The sequence below is a fragment of the Ornithodoros turicata genome, chromosome 6 (genome assembly GCF_037126465.1).
Source record: "Ornithodoros turicata isolate Travis chromosome 6, ASM3712646v1, whole genome shotgun sequence".
NCBI classification, from domain to species: domain Eukaryota; kingdom Metazoa; phylum Arthropoda; class Arachnida; order Ixodida; family Argasidae; genus Ornithodoros; species Ornithodoros turicata.
Genome location: NC_088206.1, coordinates 50367287 through 50380589, shown reverse-complemented (window position 1 = coordinate 50380589; position 13303 = coordinate 50367287). Strand labels below are relative to the sequence as shown.

Genomic DNA, 13303 nt, shown 5'->3' with positions numbered 1-13303 from the left:
CAGAATATGGAAAGCTAAGTTGAATATTCCAACATGACACAATTATGCAATTTATTATGACGTGAATAGCACACATGCAAGGAAATAATGAGAAACACGATCAACAGCTAATAGAGAGCCAAAACAATGCACAATCCAAACAAGAGGTACACAAAGGATAAATAATTGAAAAACAATCTAAAACGAGGAACACGCACGCACTTAACACTGAATAGCAGAGAAACACTCTGAACGGCGCATCTGCCAACGTGTAAACAACACAGGAAAATAATATTGAAACAGACAATCAAACATTACAAATTTAATAAATTGAAATGGAAATAATCTATCTTTGGGAAAGCTAACTTGAGAGAAAAATTCATAAAAAAAACAGAAGGAACGCAATACAGAATATGGAAAGCTAAGTTGAATATTCCAACATGACACAATTATGCAATTTATTATGACGTGAATAGCACACATGCAAGGAAATAATGAGAAACACGATCAACAGCTAATAGAGAGCCAAAACAATGCACAATCCAAACAAGAGGTACACAAAGGATAAATAATTGAAAAACAATCTAAAACGAGGAACATGCACGCACTTAACACTGAATAGCAGAGAAACACTCTGAACGGCGCATCTGCCAATGTGTAAACAACACAGGAAAATAGTATTGAAACAATCAATCAAACATTACAAATTTAATAAATTGAAATGGAAGTAATCTATCTTTTGAACTATGATGAAATCATCCTTGCGACCTAATCTAGTCGAACAATATACAATTTTCGTCCTACTCAGGCACTATAAACATTACCATGACAGAGGTATCCATACAGCCAATCTTTGCTACTTGAGCCCGGTGGGGGTCACTCTCTCTCCCTCCCTCTATACAGCCCAAAAGCAAAGAAACCGCACATCCTTTGTCAATCTATGGGGTGGGGAAACCCTCTCACTTTTTCACATTCTTTCCTCCAAAGGGAAATATTCTTAGGACCGGTGTACAGAGGCGAAATTTTTTATTGATCAACTATCGCAAATAGGCATTGGAATTATTGGATTCTCAAGAACACAATAAGAATTCTATCAACAAACAACAGCACGCAAAAAAATCTAAGAATAGACTTTTATGTCAGTGCAAACTGGTTTTAGAGAAACATTATCTAAGCAAACGAGAAATATTATCGGTGCAAACAATACTCAATCAAAACGAGAAACGTTGCACTTAATGTATTTCAGATCTGACACAACTATTATGCATATATTATTGTCAACTTACAAAATATCAATCGAGTGAATATCTGAAGCAAAGAGAGAAAGTCAAATTTATTCAATACTCATTCAAAAATGAGAATCAAATTTAATTACATCATTTTATGATAACTTTGCAATAGTAATTTCTACACGCAGAAGCCACAAACAAACAACTCATCTGAAATGCAAATTAATGGAAAAGTTTGCTACAGCAAAAATCAATGCACACAACTTAAAAATACTTTCCCAACTAGTAGAATATTTTTTTAAATATCAATCGAGCGATCATCTGAAGCAAACTCAAAGGAGTAATTACTTTAGGCAAACACTTTCTGAACAAGCGGGGCGATACATCACAGGAACACGTCGTTTTCATTCAGAACCCACTAGCAAAAAAAAAGAAAAGAAGAGTGAGAGAGGGAAGCTGAGCTCCCATACACCTTTATCAAGGTTACGCCCGCAAGAAGTAGGGGGATCCTACAATTGTCGTGGTGAAAGTCATAAACTGACTCCAACAACTCAAGCTGGGAATTGAGGGCACGCATTTTTCTTACTCGCCACATCATTTTGTAAATGGGCTTTCATAATTCTCGTGACAAGTGGATATTAATAATATTCTAAACACGATAACATAATAAATTTTCAATAAATAAAATGAGACCGATATGATTTAATTAAGTGTCGAGGCACATTACAAAACAGAGCAAACATTTGTTATACGTTGAAGAGGTGGACGGATTTTGTACTCGTTACCATAGGTCATGGAAGGGCGTGATAAAAAGCTGCTTCGAAAAAGAAGAGTTGCAAAATGATTCTATTATCACAGCATTTCAATACGTCCTAGACATGGTCGTATTTGGAGATTTGGTGCAAATTATGGAATTCAAGGTGCAAGATCTTGTATGCCGAATCTACAATGGTTATAAAAATATTTGCACGTCAACATCTGAAGGACCACTGGGATTGATGGTGGAGTTTTTGAGGATTGCTAACGAAGAATTGAAATACACTAGACCAAATGTAATTGTAATCATCGCAATGGGCGTTGCATTAATCAAGAAAGCAATCAGATCAAATTATCATATACAAGCAGTCTATATCGCCCGATTCATTACGGATTTGTTGAAATTACACCTAATGGTTGAAATGGAAAGTACGTAAAAAAACTTATCACGGGATATATTCCACTAGAGCATCTACACATTTATTTGCTTCTATCAGTTCTTGCAATGATGTCGAATGAACAGAAGTTCAATATTGTCGTGCAAGGTCTGATGTATCATCACAACAAACATATCAATTGCGATGGACCATCGGACGATTTTCATCTAATACTCTCTTGTACGCCATTCAAGAATCTTCGTACAAAGGAAGGAAACATCAATAAGAGGTCGTGCAAGTTCGTCGCGACAAAGTGCAAGTTGTTGAAGCAATACAAACACTGCGACAACATATCGCCCGCGTTAATCAATGCTGGATTCAAGCGCCCAATAATCAGAATTAACTATTTGATGGCTTCGGAATTTATCAATCAAGACAACAAACAAAAACTTTAGTGTTTAGAATAGAATTGTAATTATGGAAATAAACAAGTGTATAATTGAAATAATAATTGTAATATTCGTCATCAATGTAATGTATTCTACACATCGCAACGAAAACAGTTTATGATTACATTGAAGATTGCTAAGGAGACGTTTATTCCACACTACGAGGGTGGTTCCATAAGTTTCCGGCCTGACCAACTTTTAATAGTCATAGAGACGAAACAAGTGTATCACTTTTCGACATAGTCACCCTTAACTTCGATGCACTTTTGACACCTTTCAACCAGCATTCTTATACCCTAGAAAAAATAGTCCGAAGTTTTGTCCGCAAAATGCTGGAAACTGCCTCGTGCACCTCACTGTCGTTTTGAAATCTCCGTCCTCTGAGATCCCTCTTTAAGTTTGAGAACAGGAAGTAGTCACTCGGTGCCAAGTCTGGACTGTAGGGTGGGTGGTGGATTTCTTCGAAGCCGCACTCTTTCAGTGCAGCCTTGGCAACAGAAGCCGTGTGGACAGGGACATTGTCCTGGAGCAACTGGACACCTCGACTCAACCTGCCGCGCCTCTTTTCCTTGGTGGCGTCTCGCAGTCGGTGCAGGAGTGAAGCATAATAAGTCACATTCACTGTGGTGTTCCTCTCTTTGAAGTCGATGAGGAGGATCCCATGACAATCCCAAAATATTGTTGCCATGATTTTCTTTGTGGATTGTGTGACTTTGGTTTTTCTTGGGTGTGCTTCTCCTGGTTTGCGCCATTCCATCGACTCCTTTTTTGAAAGGGGATCATAGTAGAGCACCATAGTCTCATCCCCTGTGACAATTGACTTCAATTTTTCTTCATCGTTCTCTTGACAGAGCTCCAAAAGCTCTTTGGCACAGACGACGCATCGTTACTTTTGGACTGACGAGAGAAGTCGTGGCACCCATCTCGCACTGACCTTTTTCATGTGATGGCCCTCGCCGATGATGCGAAAAACGGTTGTTTTGGAAAGACCTAGCCTTTCTGAGATTTCGTTCACCTTCAGACGCCTGTCGCTCAGCACTTCCTCCTCGACAAGAGACAAATTTTCTTGTGTCACCACTTCCACTGGACGACCATCGCGTGGATCATCTTCAATGGACTCTCGCCCCAGTCGAAACTGCTTAGCCCAGTCTTTTACCGTTGTGTACGACGGAGAGGCTTCCCTGTACACGTTGTCCAGTCGCGCTCTAGTTTCTTTAGGCGAAAGTTCCTCTTTTGTCAAGAATTTTATCACAGCGCGGTACTCGATTTTTTCCATTTTAACTGAAGAGTGCACCCTGGCTGTTTGAAATGCCGCTCTCCAACTGACAAAAGCATGGAGAGGGTTGAGCGTGGTGCTCCGGCCCTCCAACAGATGGTGCCACGCGTCCTTAATCGCATTTTCAAATTCGCGCGCATTTTCTACCTCGGACCGGAAACTTATGGAACAACCCTAGTATGTACAAGGATCCTCGTGTGGAATCAGCGCTGGCAATCAAATAGATTTTAAACGACCACACTCTATACAACACCGACATCCGAAGGATAGAATTGTAGAAGAATCGCTAACTGAAATTTAGAGGCACGTTACATCAATCTTTGTTTACAAAAGAGGATCACTAATATTTTGCGAAGGCATATTTTATGAATTAAATTGCACAGTGTATACATTTCTCAAACGGTTGGACAGTTGCCAATATCTATTGAAAGGAATCTATTATCAAATGACGCGATGCAAGTGATGGACAAGCATGATGCGCAGGCGGAGTCTACAATTCTAATCATCATAACATATGGCACACAGTTCCAGTAACTTTTTGGGAGAATCGAATCACACAACTGTCATCAGAAATGTTTAACCACTATACAATGAAGATGAGCACTATGCATAAACACAATGGAAGATATGTAATAATAATAACTTAAATATTCCTTTTGCAAACTTAACCAAAGCCGCACACATAAACGTAGATCCAATTCACAGAGTTGTACCCGAGGTTTTCATTAGCCATACTGAAAAACTATGAGTCTATTCATTATGTTGTGGCATATGAGGCACTACAAATGGAAAGGGTATACTCTCTCTCTCTTGCTTACAATTTTTTAAAGATATAGATTAAAAAGCTGTCTATATAGTCACACATTGCATACAAGATATTTGTTTGTACATTAATTGCTAAAATTTATCAGATCACATTCCGGAGCAGTGGAGATTATCACACATCAGTAAGTGTTTAATTAAAATTTGAACTGGTGCCGCAATGTACGAACTGAGTTGTAGAAAGTGCAATTTCACACCTTTAGCTGGCTCACTTTGATACGCGAAAGTTTTAAGAACTCTTTCACGATGAAAGAGAATTTAATTGAATGTATTGGTATTTTCTATATACTCTATAACGTAATGTGAATTCTCCATGTCGCGGATAGTAAATACATTACATTGATGACGAATATTACAATTATTATTCCAATTATACACTTGTTTATTTCCATAACTTACAATTCTATTCTAAACACTAAAGTTTTTGTTTGTTGTCTTGATTGATAAATTCCGAAGCCATCAAATAGTTAATTCTGAAAGGTGTCAAAAGTGCATCGAAGTTAAGGGTGACTATGTCGAAAAGTGATACGCTTGTTTCGTCTCTATGACTATTAAAAGTTGGTCGGGCCGGAAACTTATGGAACCACCCTCGTAGTGTGGAATAAACGTCTCCTTAGCAATCTTCAATGTAATCATAAACTGTTTTTGTTGAGATGTGTAGAATACATTACATTGATGACGAATATTACAATTATTATTTCAATTATACACTTGTTTATTTCCATAAATTACAATTCCATTCTAAACACTAAAGCTTTTGTTTGTTGTCTTGATTGATAAATTCCGAAGCCATCAAATAGTTAATTCTGATTATTGGGCGCTTGAATCCAGCGTTGATTAACGCGGGCGATATGTTGTCGCCGTGTTTGTATTGCTTCAACAACTTGCACTTTGTCGCGACGAACTTGCACAGTCTCTTATTGATGTTTCCTTTCTTTGTACGAAGATTCTTGAATGGCGTACAAGAGAGTATTAGATGAAAATCGTCCGATGGTCCATCGCAATTGATATGTTTGTTGAGTCTCAATAAGTGATGATACATCAGACCTTGCACGACAATATTGAACTTCTGTTCATTCGACATCATTGCAAGAACTGATAGAAGAAAATAAATGTGTAGAGGCTCTAGTTGAATATATCCAGTGATAAGTTTTTTTACGTACTTTCCATTTCAACCATTAGGTGTAATTTCAACAAATCCGTAATGAATCGGGCGATATAGACTGCTTGTATATGATAATTTGATCTGATTGCTTTCTTGATTAATGCAACGCCCATTGCGATGACTACAATTACATTTGGTCTAGTGTATTTCAATTCTTCGTTAGCAATCCTCAAAAACTCCACCATCAATCCCAGTGGTCCTTCAGATGTTGACGTGCAAATATTTTTATAACTATTGTAGATTCGGCATACAAGTTCTTGCAGCTTGAATTCCATAATTTGCACCAAATCTCCAAATACGACCATGTCTAGGACGTATTGAAATGCTGTGATTATAGCAGAGTCGAAAAGGAGAGACTCGATGCGCAGATGGAACGACACGTTCATAGCTGTTTATTCCAAACAAAACAAAAACATAATAAAAAATATCTCACACACAACTTCGTCCTTTTTCTCTCTCAACCTCCACTTCTTTGTCATCCCCCAGGCAGTCACCAAAAAGAGAACAAAACATTTCTAACATCCTCCCCCGCAATGGGTGCTCCCATTGTTTTAACTGACTTCTAAAGGAAATAGGTTCTGAACTGCACGCCTAACTGTTCCCCCTTGAGGGCGCTGAATCAAGCACGATCGCACACGTCCGTCCCTTCCGGGAAACGTCTTCACCACACGACATATTTTCCATAGACTTCGTGGTGCTTTATCTTCTTTTAGTAGGACCAGATCGTCGACTTGAAGAGCACTAGATGTTGAAGAGCGTTGCCAGTGCGCAGTCCTCACTTCATGTAGGTATTCGTGTTGCCATCTCCGCCAGAACCGGTCCAACAGAATTTCACGATACCGCAATATCCTTTGTAACTGACGTCGTTCTGAGGAAGGGAAGTCAGTTGCAGGAGAATTGGGTGGCAACCTTGTGAGCCTTTTCCCGACCAGAAAATGGGAAGGTGTAAGGGGCTCTGGCTCGTTTAACTCCGAGTAAGTGTAAGTGATAGGTCTGGAATTAATTGTCGCTTCAACCTCAGTTAAAAGAGTGGTAAGTTCGTCTAGGGTCAGAGTGCTTCTTCCGAGAGCCTTCCGCAGAGCAGTCTTCACAGATCGCACCATCCCCTCCCAGAAACCGCCCCACCATAATCTTTCTACTATGAACTTCCAGTGTAGGTGGATCTGGGAGAAGTAGTTTACTGCCTCTTCACTCCGCAGTGAAGTCCATAACCTCTTGAGGTCTTTTGACGCTCGTTTAAATGTGAGGGCGTTGTCTGAGTATATCGTATGGCACACTCCCCTTCTTGCTGTAAATCTCCGAAACGCTAATAGAAAAGTGGGAGTAGTTAAGTCGGTGATGATTTCCAGATGAACTGCCCTCGTTACCGCACAAGTGAACAACACTATGTAGGCCTTGCTGTCGCTTGGTATGCCTTTGTAGTACAGAGGTCCTGCGAAGTCTATGCCCACCACAGCAAAAGGATGGTCCTTTGTCACCCTGTCCTTCGGAAGTGGCGCAGTGGGTTCCTCTGCTGGCTTCGCTCGCCATCTTCGACATGTCATACACTGATGAAGCACGTTCTTTACAACTTGTCTCCCTTTAATAATCCAATAATGTTCCCGCAGCTGGACCAGTGTGTCGCGCACACCTGAATGAAGGAGACGTTTATGTTCCTGTACGATTAGTTTCTTCGTGAAGTCATGTATTTTTGGCAATATAATTGGGTGTTTTTGTGCTGTACTTCCGTCGCTCTCTTGCAGTCTTCCACGTAGGCGTAGGATGCCGTTGCTGTCCAAGTAGGGAGCTAAATTATATAGGGGCGATGCCTCGCTAATTTTTCCGGCATGTCTTGAGATGATGTCAACCTCTTTTGGGAAGCTTTCACGCTGAACTTGTCGAATCCAGTAATTCTCCGCCTCATTCAGTTCTGTTGTAGTGAGGTGTCCCCGTCGCTTTGCTTCCGTACTTCTGCAGTTCACTGCAAATCGCTTGATCCATGCTGTTAGCCGAAGTACTCTTACCAGAGTGTTGAAGTCCCTGATGTGGAACAACGGCGGTGCAACTGCCTCAGCTGCCGCGAGACAGTGTAATACTCCTTTCATCTCTCCCTCGACTGCATCTGTGGAAGGTTCCGGAGCTCTCTGTTCGAGTACTGGCCACGTTTCATCGCTAGAAGATAACCATTTGGGCCCTCGCCACCAGAATTCGTCGATGATCAGTCGTTCCGGTTGCACTCCACGCGTTGTAAGATCTGCGGGGTTCTCATGTCCAGGGCAGAAGCGCCATCTTGAAGGGTCACAAAGAGTCTGAATTTCTGTCACTCGGTTCGCTACAAAAGGTTTCCAACGACTGGCACTTCCTTTTATCCAATGGAGAACGATACTGGAATCGCTCCAGAAACACGTGACCTCCTCTTCCAGGTGAAGCGCCCGAACCACGTACGTTGTCAATCGTGCCCCCAATAGCGCACCTAGGAGCTCTAATCGCGGTAGTGTAACGCGCTTCAAAGGGGCGACTCTCGATTTGGCCGCTACCATCTTCACGACAATGTCGCCGTCGTTGCTTTCGGTACGAAGGTATACGACGGCTCCGTAAGCACGAATGCTTGCATCAGAGAAGCAGTGTACGGACAACACTGATGTCGATTCTTCGGGCATCAGAGCTCTCGGTACGCTTATTTTGGGTATGTCAGGCACCGCATTGATCCACCGTGACCATTCAACAGAAATTTCATCCGGCAATGGATCATCCCACCTGACGCCTTGCTCCCACGCCTGCTGGAAGATGATCTTTGCCTTGATAGTGAACGGAGCAAGAAAGCCGAATGGATCAAATATCCTCGCAGTTGCTTGCAGCAATGACCGTTTTGTATCTCTCGTCAATAGTAAAAATGGCTGAAGGGACTCCGTAGAAACCTGAAGAGTATCTTCCTTCGTGTCCCAACAGAGTCCAAGAACTTTAACCGTTCGTTGCTGGTTGGCCGCACGAAGCGGGTCTTCCTTGCTATCTTTGAATACTTCCTGCAGAGATGATGAATTCGTTGTCCACTTCCTTAAGTTCATCCCAGCCGACGTTAGTATTTCGTTTGCCTCGCTGAAGAGACGTTCGGCTTCAGGTGGTGTAGCCACACTCGTCACAAGGTCGTCCACATAGAAGCTTTCACCGAGTACCTGTGTTAGAGAAGGGTAATATGCGGACATCCTTTCAAAATGGAGACGAAGTGTCGCTGCCATAAGAAAGGGGCTCGATGCTGCTCCGAAAGGGACTCTGGTCATCCTCCAAACTTCGATTCCTGGCAGAGGTTCGTTGCGTTTGGGCCGTGTATCATACCACAGGAATCTGAAAGCATCACGATCAGTTTCGTCCAAACAAATTTGAAGAAATGCTTTCTCGATGTCAGCAGCGAGTCCTATACTGCTCTTCCGGAATCTGATAAGCATAGCCAGCAACTCAGGGTTCAAATTTGGCCCCTTGTCGAGTACGTCGTTAAGTGAAGGGAACCCGCTTGCGCTTGAAGACGCATCAAAGACGATCCTTATCTTCGTGCTCTGTCTCTCTTGCTTCAAGACTGCACGGTGCGGCATATAATAAGTGACGCCGTCACTTGGCCTTGATAGGTCGACTTGCTCCGCGTGCCCCTCTCTCATGTACTGTCGGATCGCTTTGTCATACTCGAACATGATCTGATCATTCTTTAGCAGCTTCTTCGTTAACGAACGGAGTCTGTCCTTTGCAACGCTCTCGTTGGAAGGTAAGCTTGATCTGGAGGCCTTCCACGGTAGCCTGACTTGATACCTCCCATTCACCTCTTTCACAGTTGATCTGAACTCCTGGAGAACTGCGTCATCGTCGACTGTGATGTCGCTATGTTGAATGCCGAGATGTTCTAGCTCCCAAAACTTCTTCACCTCCTTTGACAGATCGGGGTCATGCATTTCTACTGTTACCCGCATAACTCCAACGTTTGAGCATATCGTTGCTGGGCTCGTATGAGAAGGTCCTAGGAACGTCCAACCGAATCTTGTGTTGACTGCTACAAGGCTCTCGCTGATGTGCTTCGTCTCTCCTGTAACGACCTTCCAAAAGAAGTCCCCTCCTATGAGCATTCCAATGCCATCTTCGCAATTGTAGTCGAAAGGGGAAACGTCAGCAACAAGCATTCCGTTCAGTCGAAGACCGGAGACTAAGTCGCTATTCGGGCCTTCCATGACGTCGTTGCAAATGTCTGGCATCTCTAAGGCCTCGATGGGAACTTCATTTCTGTTGTACTGGCTACGAAGCCAGACTTGAACACGGCGACATTTCATTTGCGATGCTAAGTCAGTCCCGAACGTATGAAGTGTAAGCTGTTCCTCCCCTAGTAACTGACACTTGAGCTTCTCCGAAAGTGACCTCCTAATAAATGACCGCTGACTTCCACTATCTAGAAGCACACGAACAAGTTGACGCCTGGTCTCGCTTTCAACCCAAACCCGTGCTGTCTGAAGGAGGACGGTACCGTTGGCTAAACCAGAGCAGCGCGAACCTGTAGATGAAGCCAGTGTCGTACTGGCCACCGGAGATACTTGCTCTTGGATGCCCACTGGATCACACATGACTGTGAGATGTCTCCCTCCACATCTCACGCACCTGAGTCGCGAAGCATTCCTACATTCTCTGGATCGGTGGTACTTTTTGCCGCAGCGGAAGCATCGTCTTTCTAATTTCAGCTTTTCTTTCTTTTCTTGAATAGACAGAGGTTTTGTACAGAGTTCCAGGTTGTGGTGGTTCGATCCGCAGAAAACACAAGTCGGTAGTTCTGCACTGACCATAAGAGCGAGTCCTGAAGGAGTATTCTTCGGATGTCGTTGCTTATCTAGGGGAGGCCTGCGACCTTCAAAGCCTGACGGTCCAACATGCTGCAGCCTCTCGCGGCTCGCCACTTCGATTCTCAGGATTTCTAAGTATGATTTGATGTCTTCATCGCCGTCAATGTGCTTCCTGTCATACTCGAGGTTGAGATCGTTCGGAATCGCTTTTCGCAGTGCAGACAGAAGTAACACACCGTAAGAGGTTTGTGGGACATTTAAAGCCTCCAGTGACCTGACTCCTGTCGTAACCTCGTCATACAGTTCGCGAAGCTTTCTTGCTTGTCCGGAGTCACCAACTTTAGGTAAATTCAGTAGTCGTGACATATGCTCATCGATTATGAGGTTTCTTCGATTGAATCTCTCCTTCAGAAGCGTCAAAGCGACATCGTAGTTTTCTGCGGTTAGTGATAGTCCACTCACAGCTGTGGCTGCCTTCTCTATAAGGTAGCTCTTCAAATGCTTGAATTTATCAACCTTCGAAATCGAGGGATTGCTGTTAATAGTGGAATCGAATTGATCCCAAAAGCTTCCCCATTCCCTGAGATCACCACTGAACTTTGGAATCTCCAGTTTCGGGAGCTTCACTGAGGTTCCTCGTCTACTCTCCGTTAAGTCTTCTGCACCTCCATTGCCCCTTCCGCCTTGTCTTACTGCAGTCGTGCGAGGCGACCCTTCGTTACCTCCTGCGTTTAGTCTTTGTGTAGCTCGTGATCTTGTGATGCATATCCGATCCTGATAGGTCTGCGAACCTGCCAGCTCGTCATCAAACGCAGCGTCATCCAAAGTCAATTCTTCAATCGAGCTATTTAGCTGCTCTAGTGCATCTTCCTTAACTGCTAGCAGGTCAAGTTTCTCTTGAAGCTCACCTCTGCAGTCCGATGAAACGGGCCTTTGCAGCAGTTGCTGTATCTCATCCATGAGCTTCGTAGCTGCCGTTCGAATCGTTCCGCGTTTCCGTTTCAGTCGGTCCATCTCTGGATATCTCTCTTTCACTCCCTTTCTCGTTGATCGGTCGTTGACGTTAACCCTTCCCGGGTTTCGGCACCAAATTTATATAGCAGAGTCGAAAAGGAGAGACTCGATGCGCAGATGGAACGACACGTTCATAGCTGTTTATTCCAAACAAAACAAAAACATAATAAAAAATATCTCACACACAACTTCGTCCTTTTTCTCTCTCAACCTCCACTTCTTTGTCATCCCCCAGGCAGTCACCAAAAAGAGAACAAAACATTTCTAACAGTGATAATAGAATCATTTTGCAACTCTTCTTTTTTGAAGCAGCTTTTTATCAAGTCCTCCCATGACCTATGGTAACGAGTACAAAATCCGTCCATCTCTTCAATGTATAGCAAATTTCTGTTCTGTTTTGTAATGCGCCTCGACACTTAATTAAATCATATCGGTGCTCATTTTATTTATTGAAAATTTATTATGTTATCGTGTTTAGAATATTATTAATATCCACCTGTCGTGAGAATTATGAAAGCCCCTTTACAAAATGATGTGACGAGTAAGAAAAATGCGTGCCCTCAATTCCCAGCGTGAGTTGTTGGAGTCAGTTTATGACTTTCACCACGACAATTGTAGGATCCCCCTACTCCCTGCGGGCGTAACCTTGATAAAGGTGTATGGGAGCTCAGCTTCCCTCTCTCACTCTTCTTTTCTTTTTTCTTTTTTTCCTAGTGAGTTCTTAATGAAAAAGACGTGTTCCTGTGATGTATCGCCCTGCTTGTTCAGAAAGTGTTTGCCTAAAGTAATTACGCCTTTCAGTTTACTTCAGATGATCGCTCGATTGATATTTAAAAAAATATTCTACTAGTTGGGAAAGTATTTTTAAGTTGTGTGCGTTGATTTTTGCTGTAGCAAACTTTTCCATTAATTTGCATTTCAGATGAGTTGTTTGTTTGTGGCTTCTGCGTGTAGAAATTACTGTTGCAAAGTTATCATAAAATGATGTAATTAAATTTGATTATCATTTTTGAATGAGTATTGAATAAATTTGACTTTCTCTCTTTGCTTCAGATATTCACTCGATTGATATTTTGTAAGTTGACAATAATATATGCATAATAGTTGTGTCAGATCTGAAATACATTAAGTGCAACGTTTCTCGTTTTGATTGAGTATTGTTTGCACCGATAATATTTCTCGTTTGCTTAGATAATGTTTCTCTAAAACCAGTTTGCACTGACATAAAAGTCTATTCTTAGATTTTTTGCGTGCTGTTGTTTGTTGATAGAATTCTTATTGTGTTCTTGAGAATGGAATAATTCCAATGCCTATTTGCGATAGTTGATCAATAAAAAATTTCACCTCTGTACACCGGTCCTAAGAATATTTCCCTTTGGAGGAAAGAATGTGAAAAAGAGAGAGGGTTTCCCCACCCCATAGATTGACAAAGGATGTGCGGTTTCT

At 42.3% G+C, this 13303-nt stretch overlaps 1 protein-coding gene across 1 annotated transcript; it reads right to left on the bottom strand.

The window, feature by feature from the left end:
* Nucleotides 1-6604: 6604 nt before the first annotated feature.
* LOC135398615 (uncharacterized) lies at nucleotides 6605-11857 on the bottom strand. The gene has a single exon (XM_064630001.1). It carries the CDS (start codon nucleotides 11855-11857, stop codon nucleotides 6605-6607), a length of 5253 nt encoding a protein of 1750 aa, XP_064486071.1.
* Between the last annotated feature and the right edge of the window lie 1446 nt (nucleotides 11858-13303).

What these genes read in the sequence shown, in the direction of transcription:
- LOC135398615 (XM_064630001.1), bottom strand. Translation starts at nt 11,857, where the DNA reads ATGGACCGACTGAAACGGAAACGCGGAACGATTCGAACGGCAGCTACG.